This window comes from Pimephales promelas, chromosome 21 (genome assembly GCF_988280905.1).
Source record: "Pimephales promelas chromosome 21, fPimPro1.hap1.1, whole genome shotgun sequence".
In the NCBI taxonomy this organism is placed as follows: domain Eukaryota; kingdom Metazoa; phylum Chordata; class Actinopteri; order Cypriniformes; family Leuciscidae; genus Pimephales; species Pimephales promelas.
This window is the reverse complement of record NC_142789.1, coordinates 19,837,046-19,859,859: the sequence shown is the minus strand read 5'-3', so window position 1 is coordinate 19,859,859 and position 22,814 is coordinate 19,837,046. Positions and strand designations below refer to the sequence as shown.

Here is a 22,814-nt window from a genome sequence, read left to right as displayed (position 1 = left end):
CATAATAATAATTCTGAACCAGTGGCGAGTAGCCAACAACATGTAAAAAATAGGGAAGAACGGGTGTAACCTACGAAACTCATAAATATAAGTTATATCAAGAACCTATTACCGTCACATAAAATGGCTCACAAGCCACAACAGACATGAACTTAACCGCGTACCCGCTCCAACGGCCTCCGTGTGCAACAACGGCAACTGTGTTTTTAAATCACGAGCCCGTTTATCACCGTTTCGGAAGAAGCAAGTAGTACTGCAGAGTCAATTAACATCTAGCTCCTCCTCTATAGAGGTATAATGAGATAATCACTCCTCCTCGCTGGACGTCTAGCGAGGGCGAGCGAGACGTAAGCCCCACCCATTTGTTCGCCATGAGCAACTTCCACACGGGAAAAATGATTGCTCAAAGCCTTGTCCAATGAATAACAGCCATTGCATATTTAATATACTAATACACCATATCTGTATTTGAAGTGAATCTAAAAATTGGCAAAATTAACTTTTAGCATATAAATATACATTGATCACAAAATATTATGATTCACAATTTTTCTACATTGATTTACTCCCTACACTGAAACATATTCTTTCTTGACTAAAACCATTTAGAATAGATTATAGCAATTTACAGGTCACGATTTTTATGTCAACTGTCTGAACACGCTAAAAACGTCATGAAATATTAACCCGACGTCTGAAAGTTGCTTTTGCAATTTTGATTCAATTGTTGTTGTTTTTCTTCTTTTCTTTTCAAAATCTCAAGGAAAATTAAATTTCAACCAATGTATTTGACTAATGCATCATATTTTTGTCTCCGTATCGGCATATTTGTACACATTTAAAGTTAAATCTAAATTTCAACTCGACACATGCAATGGGTCTCTACTTCCATCTAGTGGCCAATATTACTAACTTACTTATTTTAATACTTTCCTCAATGGATACTTTCTCTGAAATGGAAGTCTAATTTTAGACAAGTAATTACCTTATTAAAATAATATGGTAAATTATACACTTAATAAAACATATGTGCTTTTCATAGAGTAATAACTAATTTATTTACTGTTTCTCAGCCTAAATTTGTTCATAATCCAACAGAAGAGACAACTGTGTCCATTCATCACCTTTTTCTCTGCTGCATTTGAACTAAACCAATATTCACTGTAGAGAAATCCATAAAGTACAATATAATATAACATCTAAAAATTAGGAAGTTGTACTAGAAAATAAATAACTACATCAAATAGTAAACTGTGAAGGAACAAGTTTTGCAAGGGAAGGTTTGGCATAAACCGGTCAATAAAAATCCCCACTATGATATTGGCCCATGAAAATTTTAAATTAAGGCAAACAATCAATACACGGGCATGTATTAAACTCTCTGATGCTTGCACGCACACATACAGATGCACACACACACACACACACACACACACAACCAAACTGATTAGGGCTCCACATGAAAAACCTAGCATGACAAACAGTATACCTATAGCTTCATCAAACCTGTCCAGCTGTGTAAGGGACAAAATGAGGTCACAGAAAATATGGATGAAAAAAAACAGGTCTGAGTTTGATTTCCTTACAACTTAAATAGAGGCCAATGACAAGGCTGAGAATAGCAAAAAGCATTCACAATAACAGGGACAATAGTGTTTGCCCTTTATATTCTTTTTGTCACTGTCATTCATGGTTGATGGCATGCTCTGTTGATGAATGAGGTCCTCACTGTAACTTCAGTGTCTCAGTTCAGTTCATGGAATAGAAAAGGCCTTGAGTTTTAAAGGGCTTTTCATTGGTACTGTCTATAGTCTCCGAATGACGAAGCAGGCATGGGAGCAGGCTCTTCTGCAAACTGTGGGCCTGTAGAGAAAAGATTATGTTGGTTGATTTGAATTTATTTATTAATTTTTACATTAAAAAAAAAAGTTGTATTCAGTCTCAACGGATGACTTGCCACACTTACCAGTTGGGAATTGTGCTGAGGCGAACCTTGTGAGCAGAATTCCTGCACCTTCTATTAATGCAAGTAGTATACCTCCCATTGCAGCAGAGCCAAACATGGCCACGGGTCCATCTGTGATGAGTCAAGAAATTAATATCACACAAATAAACACAAGGCATCTTAAAATAAATAAATATAAAAAGAAGAATATTAAGAGAATGCACTTGAAATATTCATAAACTGGAAAGGAACTAGAACATGCATAAATGTGACCACATCATTATCTACATTAGTTTGAGATTTGACTTACTTCTTGCAGCTAAAATGGCTCCTGTCATGGCCCCACTTGTAATTGAGTTCCAGGGGTCTTCTTTACCCCTCACCTTCACCAGCCCACAATCAATCATGGAGAAGAGGCCACCCCAAACCGCAAAGCTTCCTAATAATAAACACACATTTGTATTTTGCAATATCTTTCAAAGTAAATACATGAATTATTAGCCAATTACATTGTCTACATCACACAATTTCCAACTACAACTACCACTTGGACACTTCAAAAAGTTCATAAAGAGATTATAAAACTAATCTATATGAATTGAGTGGCTTCGTCCAAAGAGAAGAGACTTTTCTGAAGAGACACGATCGCATTATATAATGATTTAAATTGAGGCTTTTAATCACATTTAAACATTCATCTACTCACACATCAGTTGTGATAAACAGAAACACAAGCATGTTTGCTTGATGTGCGAGAACCAATGAGCTTCATTCTGGTGATACGCAGCATGTTTGAGCTTACGCAAGAACCAATGAGGTTTGTTGTCACGCATCAAGAAAGTTCGGTTGAGCTTCTGTTTATGATCGCTGATCAATGTTTATGTAATAAAAAAAAGTCTAAATTTAATCTATTCATCATAAAAAGCGATTGAGTCTCTTCAGAAAATTAGGACTAAACCTATAAATTCATATGAATTAGTTGTACAATCTCTTTATTAACTTTTTTAAGCGTCAAAATAGTTGCATAACTGTCAAAGGAGTACAGAAATTACTTTATTAAAAATATATTTGCATTTCCAAAATATTATTTGTGTTCCGAAGATGAATTAAAGTCTTACAGGTATGAAACCTGGGTGAGGAAATTATTAAAGAACTTAAATTTTTAGGTCAACAAGCTCTTTAATTTGAACAAACTTTTTAAATCAGCTATCAGAATGATTTCTGAAAGATCATGTGATGCTAAAGTCTGAAGTAATGGCTGCTGAAAAAATAACATCTCACAATATTAATACTTCCGATCAAATAAATGCAGACTTGCTGAGCATAAGACACTTCATTCAAAAAAAAAAAAAAAAGAACTATAGTGTCTCACTCTGATTACATTTGACAAATAGCCTTTGCACCCTTAAACATTACCTCCTAGTTGTGGAGCTCTGGTCTTTATGGCGGTCAAGCTACCCCTCATTCTGTGATTCATTCCCTAAAAAAATGAAAAACAAAAACACCAAGGAAATTTTAACATTTGGGCCCAAAAGTACAACTTAACTTTAGGTAAAACAACAACCCTTAACTTTAGGTAAAACAACACTGCTTTATCAGCAGCACAGAGAATTACTCACAGAGGGAGAGTTTCTAAAGCCTTTGACAGCCTGGAAAATCCCTCCACCTATTGCCCCCATGGTGAAAGCACCCCCACAGTCGTCCACTATCCTCCAGGGGCTGAGAAACAACAACAGTATGATTATGAGAACACTATAGCGCATAAAACATATTAAAAAAATTGTCTCAAATTATTTTAATGGACCTTTAGGTTAGACATTATTTCAAAGTGCCATCATTAGAACATAATGTCGCCCAATAAAAGAAAAAGAAAACGGAAAAAAGTTATGTTATATAAATATGAAACATTTCTAATGTTGTTAGTATGCTTTCACGTCGTATTGATAGCTAGTTATCTAACGTTACAGATCCTACTGACTGTACTGTTAATAGAAATTATAGCCTATTACATATTATGTGTAGTAGTTTAGATTAAACATCCAAACAATATACATATTATTAGTATTAAAAAATAATGTAGAAACAAAATCAATCGATCACCGGTAGAACAAGGTCATGTGAGGGACTGACAACAAGAAGCCTTTACTGAAGGACATCGTGTTAACTAACATGCAGTTAACCGACCATATCGTTACAATTCGAGCGTCAAACAGTCTGACAGTAAATCAGACAGTATTAATAATAAAGAACATTTTAACTGTAATAACAAGAAATATAAATGTTCGAATTGTATAAAAGAAAAAAGTTGTTTGAACTGTTTGCTCACCAAGGCTCCCTCGCGTACTCCTCCATTTTGTTCTTTTCCTCTTCCCACTGACGTAACAACACACGTGGTGTTGCAGTGAGTGACGTAAGGTTATTCTACTGGGTCCTTTGCTGTCTTTTTCTTTGTGATCGTTGAATTGCTAGAGGTCCCTCTAGTGGCAGTATTTTTTACTGTCTATGGATAATATGCAGAGGTCCCACGAACGCTCAATTTCGCCTACGAGGCCCAATCTTTTTGCCCCACACATTGCTTTTACTAGGAACAAAACAAAATTGAACATTGTATCTTATAATAGTACTTTTGAATTCAGCTAAATTTAAAATTTCAAGTGGGTATTGCATTCATAGACAGTATAAGAAGTCTGATAAAAATATAATTTAGGCTATAAGCCAAAATTATATTTTATATCAGAATTATAAATTATATTGCAATACCCACTTTAATTAAATAAAAAAAAATTAAAGTTGTCAAGTGGCTAATAAAAGTCTTCTCTAGGTAGTCAGGTAGAGCCTCTTCATTGTGCCTTGGAGGAGATAGTCTGGGAGCCAAAGTGTTAAAAATGGGTTGAACCTGACATGGTCTGCCATACCTTTTATTTGTGTGTTTTTTTTTTCTTTCAACTTACGAGCCTAAGAACCATTAGAACCGATAATTGGAATTTCTGCTCTGCCGGAAAAATAAATTGTGGCTATTTTAGTGTATTTTATAATTATTTCTGTGGAATGAGTATAGTGTGTGGTGAAAATAATTGCATATTGACTGATGTCATGACTTGGGGAATAGCTGATTGCCAATGAAGTAACAGACATCCCAAGTCTTCATATTGATAGCGCCTCCCTGATGGCCGCAAATTAGTTCAAATCTCCCGGAATCTATTGGTTCTCAGGGTCAAAGGTAACAGAAAAAAGACACATAAATAAAAAGTATGGCAGACCATGTCAGGTTCAACCCATTTTATCAAGCTTTTAGACTTTAGCTGAGGCTGCATTAAGTTAATTGATAACTCTGCGGTAAAACATAATTCAAAGAACTCTCTCTCTTTCATGTCGCCTCTCTATGTTATTGCTCTGAGTCTGACACGTGGTTGGCTATGTTTCCATTATTAGGAAGGGGAAAGGAATGAGATGCAGTCTAAGCCTGCATTGAGAATTGACCAAATATAGACATTTCAGCAGTCCTGAGGGTTAGTCAGGGGCAATCAAAATATAAACAAGCTTGCTTCGTTTCCAATCAACTTTCAGACTCCAGTTTCAGAAGACCATTTCTGAAGAGCTCTGAAAAAGATGAACAACAGACTGTTGAGTAGGCCTACCTCTAGCTCAGTGGTGATTTCTGTATACCAGTAACCTTATATACTGTATATGCATTGCAATAATCACCTGCCACTGATCTGAAGATTCTAATTCCCTAAGAAAAGAGGAAAAGCTTTTAAGCTTTAAACCTGTGACTTGGTTGAATGTAATTTGTAATTTTACATCACAAGTGGTGTGGTCTTTTGTTTCTCGCTGTCACATTGCCTTCATGTATAGTTCTTTATTCGAGTGACCAAATGAGCTAAGCAGAATTACGTGGCATTAGCAACAATGCATTAGGTCACTGTTTTTTTTTTCATGCCCAAGGAACTCATTGTAGCTCTGGAAGCGCGCTATACAGCCATGATCATGTGAAGAGCTACTCACTAACACTAGAACCATTCATCCTATCTATGGCACTGAACTGGACTTTAAAGCTTTACAGCATTTTCATATCCCACAAAATAACTCAGAAGGTTAGATTGGAGTAAATTAAAAGATTAGTATTACATAATGTTTAGTATTGCGAGTTACTTAGTATTGCATTAGTTTATGTGACTCTTACAATGTTGATAGTTATGAATAGTTCATCCAAGAAAATTCTGTCAATTTATCATCATTTTCTATTCAAAACTGTATGACTTTCTTCTGTGGAGCATAAAAGAAGATATGATGAAGATCTGAAGACAAACTCACTAAAGGGGAAGTATGCCTTTGAGTTTTGTGTTTTTATTTCAACTAAAACTAAAGCTATTAATAATTATTCTTAGTAATTAAAAAAAGACTGAAATAAAATAAAATATAAAGACTGGATCATAGATGAAAAGTTTAAATTTATAAAATAAGTTGCAGTTCCAATTATTACTAAAAGTAAAACTGAAATAAAAATAAATAATAATAAAAATGACAGAGCACATAAAAATAACAACTAAAATTAAAATGAATACTAAAACAACAGTGAAACTATTCTGACACTGACCTGAAAATAATCAATTAAAATCACATGAGCCAGGTGTTTTTGTTGGACCAATCATCTTTATCATGCAGATTCCCCCAAAACCTTTTCAAAATTTTCGACATAACACAAATGGAATTACTGGATTGTCACAGCTGAAACCTGATATAAGAATCATTTTATTTGACACAGCTTATTTTCAATGAGCATAAAAGAGAATTCCCAAATTAAAATCTCTATATTTTTTTAATGTTGTTCGATAAATTACAGATGAATATTAAAAAAACTACACTTAACAGTGTTTAAAATGTATATATACTCAATGGATAACAAAAATATGTTTTGTAGTTTGTATGTTTACGCAGCCATTTTCACATAGATCCGATTATCATCCCTTTCTCCTAAAAGCTGTAATTCTGTTCTCGTTCACACTCACTCATTCAAGGTAGCCTATTGAAAAATCTGTACCATGGAAACAACACCTGTTTTATGTGATTAGAATCCCACCTTTAATCTCTGATCAGCAAAATCTTTTACTATAGAGATTCCCAAACCCAAAATACTAGGATAAAATCCAGGTGTTTGTTTTATTTCTTACATATAGTTCAATTCAGTCAGATGTTAGATGATCCAATTTTACTGCCGAAAAACAAACATCTAGGCTACTCAACATCCACATACATACTCTACCAAACACACACTAGGAAATCTATCATATGAAATGATTCATTTAGTGCAAATGACAAGCAAGGCATCAAGTTCTCTGCAGTTTCATAGGCCATCGAAGCCTCTAAGAACCCATGACTACACCACACTTCCGCTTCTTTAAATCGTCCAGTGTATTTTTGTACAAAGACTCCTGGGCAGAAGCTGTGCATTCAGTGGAATAATCACCATCTATACAAACCTATACCTGTCTTCCATACTGTATGGGCAGCAGTAAAGACTCTGTATGGAAGATTCTGAGTGTTGATCTTCTCAAGGTCTGTGAGATGTCTGTCCTTTCATTCCTGTCTTTTTTCTTCATTCAGGTTTATCTCTCTGCACTGCCGGCTTACTGCAAGAGCTTTGGTTTTGCAACCTGTGAAAAACAATTCAATGTGAGTTCAAACTCTCTCAGGGAAAACATGAAAACCTCTGAATATGAGGCCGATACATTGGAAACACCGATACAGGAAAGTATAGATATATACATATCATTTAATTTGATAAAATATAGGCCTATCTGTTTTGTTTTTTTTAAATCAACTATTTTATACCTTTTTGAGCTTTTTGATATTGCTGCCTCTAATGGAAGCTAGAAGTTGGTCCCTTGTATTTTGAGCTCCTCCTCTTCCTCCACTCCTATCATCAAGCTTCCTCTGTGACACGGGCGTCAGGGAGTTCTTCAGGAAGTCTCCGTCTAGCATCGGAGGTGGAGGCGGTCCTCCAGGCGGTGGTGGTGGTGGAGGTGGTCCACCACCCAGCCCACTGACCCTTTTCTTATTAGTCAACTTGGGCGATGGGGCCGGTGACGGTATGGGAGAAGGTATAGGAGACGGCCTGGGCGAGGCTCTCGGGGAGCCCTTACCAAAGCCGGGTTTGGGAACTTCTAATGAGTCTTTCTTGTCTCCAGCACCTTGGGCTTGAGCCTGCTTCTGTTCCTGCAACCGCTTTTGTCGCTGACGGTCCATATTGCGACTTAGAATACTGGTCATGGTCATACGAGGACCAGCTAACTCAAAGTGGTAGCCTAGTTTCAGAAGAGTTGTGTTTTCTTTTAAGATTTTAGTCATTTCCATCTCAGACTTTCCTCCGATGATGTGTCGCTGGTTGTGGAAGCGTAGCTCAGTGAGTGTGGCGTTGTGCTGGAGGGCATGAATCAAGGCCATGATGCCTTTGCTAGTAAGTAGATTGGAGTCCAAATTGATGCTAGTGATGCTTTTGTTAATGCGTAAGGTCTCTGCAATAGTATAAGCCACATGGTCATCAGCGCGGCAGTTAGCCAAAGAAAACGCTTTGATGTGAGTGTTGTTTTTCAAGGCCTCGGCGAACTGAATAAGCGTTTTGGTTTTTATGACCTCAGAATTGTTCACATTGAGATCAGCCATGGCCGGATCGTTGCGACGAACTTTCTCAAGGTCTTCATCAAACATGCTGGCTGACTCATCTTCCTCTTCCTCCTCTTTGGTCTTACTTTTTGAAATGGTGTCTGAGACACAGTTTTCAATGTTCACTTGCTTGATGGGCTCATGAATTTCATTTATGATTTCATTTTGTTTCTGAACATCCTCTCTTTCCTTATCACTTGCTTTTGCATTATATTGCTGCAGCTTTATTACATTTTCATCCTTCTTTTCAGGTTCTTCCTCTTCATTTTCAGCAAGTCCCCTCAATTCCAACGTGGGGCCCTCTTTCGACTTCTCACTTGACCTTCTTATTAGTTTTTCATCTTTGTCCTTTTCTTTTGTTTCGTCTTCTAGAACCTGATTTTGCTTTTCCTCTAACCTGGACGGATAGCCTTTAGTCTTGTTCTCCTCTCTCTTCCTAATCTCTTCCTTTCTCTCTCTTTCCTTCTCCTCTTTCTCCTTTATCCTAGAAATCATCTCATTTGCTCTTCTTTCCCCAGATTCCCTTTTATGACTGTCTTCCTTTTTATTTTTCTCTTTACTATCCTCCTTTTTTTCCTGAAGTTTAGAAATTAATTCTTTTGTTTTGCTGCTGCTACTTTCTCTCATCTCTCTTCTGTCTTTGAGGTTACTCCCATCATTTTGTTCTTTCGCCTCTACTTTTCTCTCACTCTCCTCATTCTTTTTGGAAAGGACAGATTTGTCATCTTTGGTGCCCTTTGTGACTCCGTGGGTCCTGTCCTCCATTCTGTCATCACATTTAGGGAAGGAAGAGGTGGAGGGAGTACTCTGAAGTCCTCCATCTCTGCTGTCAGACGTGGTATTCTTCTCTTGGCTCAGCCCCATCTTACGCAGGTACTCTTGCTTCCGGCTCTCCTTCTTCGGCTCTCCCTGAGGATCAAATATGTAGAAATTATGGACAAATAATGGCGACGAATACAATAAAATGTATATTTTTGTTTTGGGGGAACCAACTGTAGGAAAAACCAGTGGCTTAGGCCTACATTAAAACATGAAAACGTTCAACTAAAGTCCCTGTTTTAACACAGATGGTTATATAAACCTGTAGTGCATGCACATTGGATGTTTACACTATATGTAAAGTCGGTTGTTTCACAGTGAAGAAGATGTAAACTTGCACAGTGGCTGAGTGTTTGATTTGTGAGCTGCCCTTTTTCACTGGAAAGCTCCAGCCTTGGCAGACTTATCCTTAAAAGGCAGTGAGCAAAGGAGCAATCGACCAAGGAACTTCAACTGGGCCAACATTTCAAGAGACTTTAACATCCAAAGAGACTCCATTAGGTATCTATTGGATACATTTCTCCTGCTTGTATTATGTATTTAAATTGAAAAGTAAAAAAGTAAACACTGCCTTTTACAGTTAAAGTTTGTACAAGTCTAATTTGTAAAAGTTATACAAAATAAGGTGGACATTATGCAAGAGTTATAAAATGATACAAATACATACAAAACATCTGTTAAGCCACATTAGCCTACTTTTATTAATTTATTCTGTAATGTCTTCAGGGTCCTACTAAGCATGTTAGGATAAACTCCAGCGTTCAAATTTTCATAGACAAACTTTTAAGGTAGGCTAGCTTGTGAGAATTTTTACCTCTGTTGACAGGTTTCTCTGGAAGCGGGGTTTGAAATCATCGTTCTGGCTGCTCAATGGTGATTCCCTTATAACTGGCGCCGTTGGTTTTAAATCCGTTTGGTCCACAACGAGTATTTCACTCGGATCTGGATCGGGAACAACAGATACCTCTTTCTGCAGCTCTTCCATTTCTTCGGGTGACAGGTTTGACAGCAAGGTGTCAAGGTCCGGGTCCTCACTCACCTGTCGCCCAGTTTTTGTGAGCCCCCTCACTTTCCTCCGGGACATAGTTGCGTTCAATAATGACAAAAACTTGTGTAGAATTTCCTGAAGATATCTGTGTATTTTTTTCAGTTATTTTACCTTTTGAAAAAAATCATTAATTAATAGTGCTGTCAGATTAGAAAGTGAAGATGAAAAACGAGAAAAGGAGTCAAATTGAACCCTTTCTAGATGTGTGAAAGAAACGCGAGGAGCAGCGCGAGACGCAATAGACTGTCAGCGTAAGTTTGTAGTGCTAGGACATTCCTTGAAATCCATCGAGCACATGACCATATTTAGATGGGGGTACATAGTCCTTTAAAGGCAATTGGGAAGGATATGGTTTACTAAAACTCAAAACCATCCCAGAAACATACTGTTACTTCCTGATAGGAAATCAGGATTCCTGGAGTAGGCTACTGAAATTTTTTTTCCAGTGATGTTAAAGAATGTTATAGAAATAGGTTGGATACTATAATAGGCTGCTGTGCTATTCCAGGAATCAGTTTAATAGAATATAGGCTATTCATAAATTTGAAATGATTATGCTTCAGCTTAATAGAAGCAAATCGTAAGCCAAGACCACAAATCTGTCACCAATGCTTGCAGCAGAGAAACAAAAGAGCAGGATCTAATAGCAGCAGTGTTTATTACAAACTCAAAACGACCAAATACTTAGGATACCCCTGGATCTAAAGAACACAAACATAACCATTGTATACAGATCAGTGGTTTGATTTTGATGGAGACGGGGACATCAATATATACATATATTTTAAGTTTTGTTCGAAATTATTGCTAGGGATATACCAGTGTCACTGAATAGGGACACGTCCCTATAGCGTCCCTACTAAATTCTACCCCCCTGATACAGATAAGAGCGGAACAGATACTAACTGAAAACAGGCTCAATATACTAAACCAATGAAAGAAACGAGAAATAGGTTTCGGTTCATTAATCAAACAATGATTAACCATGGAAACAAATGCAAACAAAGGAAACAGAACAGGAAACAATGAAAAAACAACTCAAACTTAAAAAACAAAGTCCAACAGAGGAAGAAGGAGGATGAGGAGTAGGCAGAAGGGACCTCCAATGATGAGGGAGGAGATGGCAAGGGATGAGTTAGGGAGGGTGTTACGGTGGGAGAAGCCAGGGAAGTGACTCCAAACAGAGCCCACGCAGGATGCAGGCCCACGGTGGAAATGAAAGAGGGAGGAGCCAGGGTGTAGCCAGGAGCCCAACAGAATGAGGTGGAGACGAGGGTGATAAAAACCCTGGCTAAGCCAAGGAGATGAAGGACACCGATGGACTGGAGGGCCAAGGTGAAGGCGGGGACTCAGCAAAGCCGGAAATAGCGAAGACAACGGTGGAGAAGGAAGAAACCGAAAGTCCGTGGCACAACCTGGGTGGGAGGGAGGAGGGGTCACAGTGGAGCTGAGCTAGTGTGTAGCCATGGTGAGGGGCCAGTGGGTCGACAGGATGAGGTGGAGTCGGGGCTTTGAGGCTTCAGGGAGATCTGAGCTGCTAGGGAAGAAGGAGCCAAATGGATGAAGGTAACCAGGATCAAATAACTAGAACCTCATAGGTAGAGGAGGTGGTAGTATCAGCAACAATGCAGAATTGGTGCTGTGTGACGAAAAAGATTTGGACAATAGGGTCCGAGTAAGGCAAGACAAGTTTATTTATGTAGCACAATTCATACACAATGGTAATTCAATGTGCTTTACATATAAGGCAAAAATAATCAAAATAAATAAGAATAATTAAAGCAGTTTAGAATAAAAAATAAAATAATGTAATACCCCTATCTGAGATGGAAGAGATTTAGAGCCGGTTTACGGTGCCACTGGACCTCTAGCCCAGGGACGTACTCTGCTGCACACACATCTCTGCCTGGGCTCCACTCCGTTCCTTCTTACTCTATTAATATGCCCACTGGTATAGATATCACTGCTGGCCCTCACACCTGGTCAAACTCCATAACTCCGGGGTGACTGTGGCTTCAGGGGGAATCTCCATGAGGGATGTTATTGGCGGCACATGCACCTGGTCAGACTTGGCTCTCTGTGGCTCTGGGACTTCGATGGGCTCTGGTGCTGTCTAAAAGAGTAGGATAATCGCAGCAGTGTTTATTTACATCTGTTGATATAGTTCATTGATTTCAGATACAGCAGTAATGGAGACAGCAAAGTCAAGTCTGTTTTTATTGTAAAAAGAGAATTATGCAATATTACTTTTCCAGTCTGTTCAATTAGACCTCTCTTATAGGATGATTAGTGCAAGTTTAAACACTTGTAGCCTATTAATTGCCTCGCCCCCAGGTTTAAAATACCTGGGTTAATGTTACATGTTGTAAAAATGTCTTTTTATAGTTCCTTTTCTTATTTGTACTTCACATTTCAGAGTGACAGATACAGTAGCATATGTTGTATATAACAAAAACAACACTGTTAAATATACATTATTTTAAATAACTAACACATTATTTAAACAGTGGACTAAGCATCAAAACTTATCTTACAGATGTGAGATGAGGAGGTAGCAGAAATCATTTAAAGTCAAAACAAATCGCACCGCAAATGTAGCTGACAATTAATGAGATGTCTAATTTACATTATAATCTACCCGTGAGAAGTTTAACTTGTGATGAACTTTTAAAACAATTCAGGCAGAGATATCCACTCGTGCTAATATATATGGGGGAAAAACACCCCAAAAAGTTCTATTGTTAATAATGTAGCGATGTATGAAGCAGACTGTTGGTCAGTGCACAACGTGAGAAAATTCATAATCGTATGGATTCCCATTCAAATTTGCTGAACAACGGTAAATTTGACAGCACCTTTCCATTTAAAAGAGCCAATGGGAAAGGGTGTGAAAATTTGTATTTATTTATTCATTTCTTCTTGGCGTGAACTTAATGAAAGTAATTTCGTCAAACAGATTTCAGTATTTCCCTTTTCAAGTAAATAGGAGCTGTACATGGCTGGAAAAAACGGCATGTGGGCATTACGAAAATAATCGCAGAGTGAAATGACTTGCCTTGAAGGGACTTCAACGTACCTCACTGTGAGAATGTAACAAAACATGAAACATAAATGAATGTGAAATCTTTTACAAAAAACCTTTTTGAAACAAGACTGAAATAAACTAACTGAATGCAAACATTGCTGTGATTTCTTTGACAACTGGCCCGGGAAGCAAGATACAATAAAAGACATGCAATTCTAAGAGCCGTTAACATCACAGCTCAACCTCAAACAGTTGACGAACAACAAATGTGCAGAATGAAGTTTTGGCCGGTTGTGAGGACGGTATGAAACATGAAATTCTTAATGTAAGTTCTTTCTTATTTACATACTCTATGTTAACTGTCTATAAGACATCTATGTCTCATGTCCGCATGTTAACTGTCTACAAGACATGAAAAGCGTACAGCATGATTTGGTGTTGATGCACATGATGACATGCTCAGATTAGCGGTAAAATAAATCCATTTTGAACAAACAAGCAGGGAGAGACAGCTAAGCATGTCGATTGCAGAATAAAGTGCAAATGTCACACGCTGCTTCTTATTTGGCGGAACAGAGAATTATATCCCGGATAAGTCAGAACTGTCAGCCAGTCTCTTCTGCAGGACAGTCATATTTCACGGTCCATTTCAGAGAGTTTGAACAAAATATAATGGCAAATTTAAAGCAGTCTTTTAGCTCACCGAGTTGCTGGATTTAAGTGGGAAGAGTCTTGTTGATTAGTGAAACGTGAAAGCTGTACATCAAACAAGAAAACACTCCGACGGCATGAGGCGATTCCGAAGTCAGTTCATGCTTCACTCCACAAACTAATCAAGAAATAAATAACATAAATCATTTTTTTAAAACCGCTTCTCATACAAGGGATTCCAAACAAGCATGGGCCCTCTTCATCACCCGTTGTATGGGTTATCTTCTTCTCGCTGAGGGACTCCAGCTCTTTCAGTGCCCTGGGTATTGGGGAGGGGAGTATGGTGGAGGAGCTGAAAACACAACAATAACACAGTTCAGCGAAAAAGCTTTCTGTTTCGGTCTGCTATTATATACAAATGTGGTGTTTTTATTGCCACTGCACACTCTTAAAAAGAACTTTAACATCCATGGTACCTTTCCATTGCACAAAAGGTCCATTAAAGTGCAAATATTTTCTGGTTATTTTAAGAAACATTTCACTCAAAGGATTTTTGGAGAACCAAAAATGTTTCTTCTTTTTTTTTGGAACCTTTATTTTTAAAGTTGGCATGAAACGGAACAGAATCAGGAATTGAATGAATCATTTTGGTTCGCTATTTTGTCCCACCCTCATTCCAGTAAACACATCATCAGAGAAGAGACGTAGTTGCAAAGTACAGAAGTTATTTTAATAAAAGTTCATGAGGGCACATGACATGATTGAGTTAGAAAATAATAATGATGTACATGGATAAATGATTTTTAATAAATACTGCAATATTCCTTAAAAAAACAGAAGTGTCACTTGGTGACTTTAATTAAGAGCTAAGTATGCGATCTCTGACAGATGCCATGCGAATACCTGCTTGACTGTATCCTGCATCAGAAGGATTAGGAGGATAAGGGCCATGGTGCATCATGGGATATTGGTGAGGGACACCTGGATACTGTGGTACCATTGGAAATCCAGGATAATCAGGATGTCCAATGGGTTTACCATAAGCGTCGTACATATGCTCAACAGGATAGCTGGCCATTGGAATGTGCTGGGCTGAAATTGAGACTAATGTTAGGAAATGATGACTTTTATTCTTCATAAGCAAGCATTTTGAAAATTAGCCAAATTAGCAAATTTATTCAGGAGTAATAAGAGTATTCCAATAAGAAGCAGATGGTTAAATACATAGAACTAATGAAGAGCACAATGCAATACCACAGTGAGTTTTGCTGTTCATTTAATTCTACTCCACCTTAAAATAACATTAAATCCAAGCATGTATTTCAGGCAAATGCCATAAAAGGTCAAATACATGACATCCAATCAAATTACCTCATCTCTTGCGGTCAAAACTGACTGCATCAACACAAGCAGTGTGCACATGATAGGTTGCATGCAGAGTATGCTGCCTTAGCAAATCGGGCAACATTATTGCCGTTCTCTACAATACACCTTTGTAAAAGTGGCGATTTAGCACTTACTACCATAAACAAATAGCGACGCAGAATGTGCAAAGAGAATGATTTAAGACTCAAACTCTCTTCGATACAAAAACATACCCTGAGTGAGTTCTCGTTTTTAATCTTAGTAATATACTATGCAATTTTTCCCAAATATGTGATGTACATTTTAAACACAGTATTGTCAGTTTGCTCTATTTTGCAATGAAAAAAATAGTTCCAATGAAAGCCACAGGAGAACTGTAATTACCAATTTGAATCAATTAAATCAATTTAGGGGGGCATACAGTATATTGTGAAAATGCAGCTACCTTAGTGGAAGAGACGGGGTACACAGAAGGATGTTAAATGAGGGTACGCCATTCAATACCAGACCAGGAATAATATCAGAATATAAATAAATCAAGTCAAGTCTACTCAATTTATTGGTATAGCGCTTTTCACAATTCAGTTTTGCAGAAAATCATGATGTTAATGTTTATATAGTATCCAATAAGTCACATTTAGCAGATTAGAGTTTATATTTTGCAATGATATAAACAATCATGCAGCTGAGATTTGCTAATAGTTTATTTTGCTTTACTTTTAACATACTTGTACAACTTTTAACATATCACTAGGCGAAAATAGTTTACATTTTGCGACAATATAGACAATGACGATTTGCCATGTTTACGTGAGTGTACTGTACCAACAGCAAACAAACAGAAAAACAAAAAACACATTCTAAACATTACATATCCCATCTTGTGTCTTTGCAACCAAACAGATTTTAAAATTTGTTTATTTGTATTTTTAATTCATTCGCATGCTAATGTACTTCAATAAAATACCACATGTAGTAAATTCAGGATGTACTGCGAAGAGAAAGAAGTGATTGTGTTTACCTTCATAAGGAGTTCTGCCACGTTGCTGGCGGCGCTGGTAAAGGTAACAACAGGAACACATGAAGCAACAGACCATAGTTGCTATAGCAGCCACAAAGAGCAGGATCGATGAAGCAATGCCAGCTATAGTGGAAGGGCTGAGAGAGGCAGGACAGAAAACTTCACTGGTGTTATCAAACATCAATTTTGAATAATCTTGACTTCTCTGGGAGCAACTCATAGAAAATAGTTAGGCCTTTAGGTCTAGCAATTGGCATCTTCATCATTAAGATCAGCATTTCTTTTATAACAGTCATACTTTTGCTCAGCTTTCCTTAAAATCAAATTAGTTTAGTTATTTGGTTAGATTCAAGATGAATGGCGTGCTCAATTCCTTTTTGAGCTTAATTTGGGTGCTCTTCGGTCCAAGGTAGAACATCTAAGAGACAGTATAGAGAATATGCTCCATGGATATGCCCATATGTGAACACTCCAACCAATCTTAGACCCTTTCAAAGCGAGCCAAACTGTGATCATCTTGAGAGGTTGTGCATTGTAAACAAACACACATTGCTCCAGGCTAAAAACATTCACAAATTCCAGTTTAGCTTGGTCATCAGATGCCTCCGTACAGATCAGCTATTCATCATGGCTGCTTCTGCGGACAGATCTCCCTAAAATATGAATTCATGACATACACTTGTCTATTGTCATTTCAACGGTTTTGAAACTCTGTGAGAGAGCTGCAGCTGCGTGAGCAGCCTTGTTTATATTTTCGTGTTCAGGCTGCGATATGTAATGATATTTTTATACTAGTGTGTGTAAACCTTAACATAATGTAAGTTCAATAATATATGGGGTGAATGGAGTACTTGCTAGTTCTCATAATGCCTGATTTCACAAGTATATTTCAATTACTTGACATGCACTTTTAAAAAATATTTCAAATGAATGCAATCGCTGACAGAAGCCTATTAATTTAAATGGAAAAAAAAGCTAAAACAATAATACAACAATGGACTAGGGATCGACCGATATGGATTTTTTAGTGCCGATACCGATACCGATTTTTTTCCCATCAGCCTTAGCCGATGACCGATACGGGCTGCCGATTTTCTTGAGCCGATATTTGGAGCCGATACATTTTTCTCCCTCAATTTACATCTTAAAAATAACATGATGTTAACAAATGTTACAGGTCTCAATTTAATAAAAGTAACATTTAACTAACTTCAAAAATTAATATTTAACAAATAGTAAAAACATGTGAGGTAGAACAAGAACAAGTAGATAAACAATTTAAAAAATATTAAAAACATGAAGTAGAACAAAAAAAGTTCAGTGCTGAAAATGAATATTTAAGCATAAATTAAATAATTACACTATTGCACAGAGTAGCAACCAGCATAATAAAGTGCACAGTGCACACTGTACTTCATTTTAAAAGAAACGAACTATGTACTGCATGGTTTCAATTTTCCTACATAAAATAAAATGAGCATGTCTAGTCTCTAATATTACTGCGATTGCGAGGGAGACAAACTCCACACGCCCCAAACCTCAGCCAGGTGAGCGCTGAATAAATCTCCCACAAAAAGCACAGAATAACGTTGGCATTCCTTAATCCTATGACCAGAGTTCGTTACCGTATGCGTACTAGGGCTGTCAAAATTGCTCAAATGGCGTTTGCATATTCCCTCTAAAAAACATATTCGAACATCCCGTTGCGCGTTTTGTTGTTGACGCGCATTACATCAATAACAGGACACATTAAAAAAGAGACATAACTACTAGTATTAGATGGTTTATTTGAGTTTAAACATATTTGACAACGTATTAAAAAGCAAGTAAATCAACTAATGGCCAAGACCGCAGAGCTCACTCTGTCTCGCCCTGGACTCGCTCAGGCACTCTCTCTCTCTCTCGCCCTCACGGTCTCTGCGCGTCGGTTAAATGAACAACAAACAAATGTTGAGTGCTAAACAAGAGTTTTGTGCAAGCAATTTAAGGTTGCGAGTCGCGACTCTTGTCCCAAATATAGCAGGCTTCAGTTCGTTCAGTGATTGAAGTTTCACAGTAGGCTATAGAACCGACAGTGAGCGCTCCGAGCGAGCTGTGCAGCTGTGGTAACGTTATTAGTCTGCAACCGCGGGCGTGTTTTTCCACATTCAAATATTAATTTTCACCTTCAAAATTAATAGATATTCGAATGTAGAATATTCATAGACAGTCCTAATGCATACTGAACGGATAACCTACACCTTAACTATTTGCAGCTTCTTAATACAATGGCAAGCAGTTAAGTTTTATAGACGAGGCATTCGCGTTTTCCATTTGGACCCACAAACTTGCTTAGTTGCAAGCACATAACAGTTATAGGGCGACGTGTTTCCATTTTCAAAGTGTTTGACAATATTTCAGGAGTCAAACATTTAAAAGATCCTTTGAAAGTTTAAGTTACCATTCTCGTGAAGAGCAGGTTGCACTCTGCTAGTGGAGGAGGGCGGGGCACTAGTGATGGGATTTATGGCTCTTTGAGGGGATCCGGATCTTGGCGATCCGTTCCTTTCAAAGAGCCGTTCAAAAGAATGGCTCTTTTGGCTCTTTTTAAATATTTCGTATAATCACTGGGAGGAATGATGAGGTGAGATTTGTAGTCAAATAATTCAAACTCAGATATCACACATCAATATCCGAGTTTGAATTATTCTGAAATATTGATTATTACCTCATGTGTGGGCTATATTTCAAAGGGTTGCACAACATCCCTCTGCTTAGAACGTGACATCACTATTTTGGATTTACCTTTAGTACAAAGTGAGTGTATGTGTAAAGCTGTTGACTTATATTTTTCATACAATACCACAAGAACATTTTGATAAAAAAACAAAAAATATTTAAAGTTGTAAATATATACTGTAGATACAATAACATTAACATGAACACAAAATGCAATGTAAATAAATACAAGCAGTTCCTTACTTTATGGCTTTTTTAAAAAAAAAAAAAAACTGGAGTAACCATGTGATGGCGGCGTGCACAAGTTTTGGCTCCGCTCCTACCCAATGACATAGGCACGTAGGGTTATAAAAGATAATGTAAAAGATTTACGCGCGTGCACAACTATCACCCCTGCGCTGGGCGCCCCGTCCCCTGTAACTGAGGAGGTAATTGATGTGCATCTGTGTAAAACACGCATAGGAAAAAAGAACGACAGAAAGAACGGCTCCCCTCCTGCCGCGACTCGGCTCCTATCGTTCATGTTTATGAGCCGTTCAAAAGAATCGGTTCGTTCGCGAACGTCACAACTCTACGGGGCACGTGAACTGCAGCATCTCCAGCAGCACGGAGCTGCCCGTGGCCGCCTGTCTATAAATAACGGCGGGAAAAAAAAACTATCGGCGAACGCGCAGCGGTGTATCGGCCGATTCCGATACACGTAAAAACCTCAAATATCGGCCCGATATATCGGCCGGCCGATATATCGGTCGATCACTACAATGGACATTAAAATAATTAAGTAGTAAACACGTATAGTAATTTAAAGCATTTAAACTTCTGTTTAGGATGAAACAAAGTGACATCGTACAGGCAGGACAATTCAAAATAAACATGATTTATACAGGTGGATGTGTGTTTTAGTGCAACAAATGAATTCAGTACTGCAACAAAATGTATATTTTTGTGCAAAACATGGAACACCAACAGATATATTCTATATTCATTTGTAGCAATGTTGTAAAAAACTTAACAGTTTCCCATACAATGGAAGTGAATAGGATCGAATTTTGGAGGGTCAGCCATCAACCACTGAATTGGACTAGATCCAAAAAGAAACAGTTTGAACAAAAAGATGTCTGAGACACCATTACTACTTAATACTAGTGGTCAAGTGGTCAATAATCTAGAATCATGAAAAATGTACCTGAGATGGAACAGCATGCAGCGCTTCTGTCCCGCCTCTGTGATCATCTTGAAGCCATCCAGGCAGCAGTAACGGCGGTGACAGTTCCCACAGCAGAAGGTTATGAGTGGGCAGTCAAAGCCATTGTGCCAAGTGCCATTTTTGTCCACATACCACAAGCAGTCCTCATTTGCAGTCACTGAAAGTAATAATAATAAAAAAATAGTGTTTATAAATATAGTAAACACTACAAAATTTTGGGAAACAAAGATTCTAAAGGTGACAACGAATCCTACAAAATTGAAAGCGGTAACACTTACTATAATACAAAAATATACAGGCTTTTATATATAAATATATAATTAAATATGAAGGAAGAAGAACAAAATACTAAACTTGGTTAAGTTTAAGTGGTAAAGTTATTTGGCAAAAAAAAAAAAAAAATCTCTCTTTTTTTTTTATGAGTTCATAATTTCTTTGTATGACAGCCTGGCCTAAAAGTGTCCACATAATTTGGCATGCTTCATTGAGTTATTGGAAATAAAACAACGGACTCCAACCACAACGTGTTTATAAAATTTTCTAAAACTCTTTTAAAGGCGGTGAAGATGTTAAGACCGGACATCACTTTTTGGCCACTACTACATTTATACTAAACCTTCATGATAATAGCCTAAATGCTCAGGTGGGATGATTAATGAAATATCAATGAAGCACATTCATTTATGATTAGTAAACTTCTAAGATGCTCACTCAACTCAACTAACCAAATAATTACTAAAGTAAAGAAAGTCATTTCTTACATTAACATTTTACAAGATGTAATCTTACAATATATCTTAAAATATATATATATTTTTTTTACAGAAATTGCATCTTTGTTTTCATTCAGTAGCAGTATTGTAAATGTAGGTCAGTTAACCACTTGCTTCAAGGTCTCAACTTGGATTAGCTTTCAGTTACTGGTTCTGCAGTGAATGACCTACCTACTCAAAACACAGAACAAAACAAATGCAGCCCAATGTGAACTTGCAAATCTATGGGGTTTGAGAGCTGTTATAGAAATTGACATTGTAGCAGCAATGTTACTTGTAAGTTGCAGTATATAAAAGCTATATACATTACATCATCGTCCGTAAGAAGCATTATATTACTCAAATAATACCTTATAACAAAAAACAAGTACAGTATTAGCAGCAACGAGGCCTATGCTATGAAGAAACTACAATATCGTCTTACCCTGCCAAGCCGAGAAAATAATATAGAGGACCGGTATAATGACGGCGTAGAAGGACATCCTGCTTCCAGAACACTATCCGTTATAGCAGACACAAATAATTACATTTGCATTCTTTGAAAAAAAGAAAGGAAACCTTTAAATTATAATATTTGCCACGTCTCGCAGAAAGCGAAGCTCTGAATCAAGCGGCTTCGTGATCAACATGCGATCTGTGTGGAATGACACACCGCCCGTGACGCTACACGTCGCCGACGCCAAATGTCCAGTACCAGCCTCCTCATAGATGAAATAAATTAAAGGACGTTCGTTTCCCCGGGATGAAGCGTTGTATTCAAACTAAGACGGGAAAATGAAGATAATTATTCCGGAGATTAACCGTTGCTGTGTGCTGTAGTGCTAGTGCATCAGAAACGCGAAATTCCATTGGGGAAAATGGAGCCAGTGGGATCCTGTAGCAGTTCTGAGCGGTTCACACTTATGGAGATAAATACATTTATTCACATTACATTATCGTTTCTGAAAATAACAGTGTTATGTTACATAATAATGAAATGCATACACATATATTATGCTATAACTAATTTAGGAAATGTTTTTATTTATTTCCTATAGCAACCACCCTAGCTAATGTCATCTATCATCCTAAAGCCTACATGCTAGCTAAACTTCTATCTAAAAATATTAATTTAAAAGTAAATTCTGATCTTCCCCCATTTAACCATATATATACACTAAGTAAGATTTTTAAAATTCTCTTATACCCACAAAGGCTGCATTTATTTGATTCAAAATAATTGTAAATGAATTGAATGATTTCTGAAGGATCATGTGATCCTAAAGACTGGAGTTATGATGCTGAATATTCTGCTTTTCTATCACACAAATATATTACATTTTAAAATAGACAACCGTTATTTAAAATTACAATATTACTTTTTTTTCTTCAAATAAATGCAGCCTTGGTGTGAGACTTCTTTCAAAAAATTTTTTTTACACATCCCAAACTTTTGAAAGGCAGTGTATATATAAACTCTAAATGTGATAAGCAGGAGCATTTTTTCCCATCATTTGACTCAAAGTTGTATATATTATTTTCATAATTGTCAGTTACAAATTAAGTTATATACAAAAGAGTAAATAAAATCAAAAAATCT

General features: G+C 37.2%; 4 protein-coding genes across 6 annotated transcripts in view; all 4 read right to left on the bottom strand.

Annotated features, from left to right (window-relative positions):
- sulf2a (sulfatase 2a) overlaps positions 1-758 on the bottom strand; it is a 38,230-nt gene extending 37,472 nt beyond the window's left edge. For all 3 annotated transcript variants that reach the window (XM_039674001.2, XM_089125138.1, XM_089125137.1), the window contains exon 1: positions 165-758. The gene's annotated coding sequence lies outside the window, so the exon portion shown is untranslated. The remainder of the gene's footprint in view (positions 1-164) is intronic.
- Positions 759-1,030: 272 nt separating this feature from the next.
- On the bottom strand, positions 1,031-4,410 carry timm17a (translocase of inner mitochondrial membrane 17 homolog A (yeast)). The gene is made up of 6 exons (XM_039674076.2): positions 4,272-4,410; positions 3,565-3,664; positions 3,362-3,425; positions 2,256-2,384; positions 1,967-2,077; positions 1,031-1,863 (listed from the first exon to the last, which is right to left on the bottom strand). Exons 1-6 carry the CDS (start codon positions 4,295-4,297, stop codon positions 1,793-1,795), a joined length of 501 nt encoding a protein of 166 aa, XP_039530010.1. The 5' UTR covers positions 4,298-4,410; the 3' UTR covers positions 1,031-1,792.
- A 2,269-nt stretch (positions 4,411-6,679) lies between these two features.
- lmod1b (leiomodin 1b (smooth muscle)) lies at positions 6,680-10,752 on the bottom strand. The gene is made up of 3 exons (XM_039674007.2): positions 10,242-10,752; positions 7,778-9,517; positions 6,680-7,599 (listed from the first exon to the last, which is right to left on the bottom strand). Exons 1-3 carry the CDS (start codon positions 10,509-10,511, stop codon positions 7,573-7,575), a joined length of 2,037 nt encoding a protein of 678 aa, XP_039529941.2. The 5' UTR covers positions 10,512-10,752; the 3' UTR covers positions 6,680-7,572.
- A 2,343-nt stretch (positions 10,753-13,095) lies between these two features.
- On the bottom strand, positions 13,096-22,113 carry shisa4 (shisa family member 4). Its single transcript, XM_039674075.2, has 5 exons — positions 21,660-22,113; positions 20,442-20,619; positions 16,538-16,674; positions 15,055-15,243; positions 13,096-14,503 (listed from the first exon to the last, which is right to left on the bottom strand). The coding sequence occupies exons 1-5, from the start codon at positions 21,715-21,717 to the stop codon at positions 14,463-14,465; spliced, it is 603 nt and encodes a 200-aa protein (XP_039530009.2). The 5' UTR covers positions 21,718-22,113; the 3' UTR covers positions 13,096-14,462.
- Positions 22,114-22,814: the final 701 nt, after the last annotated feature.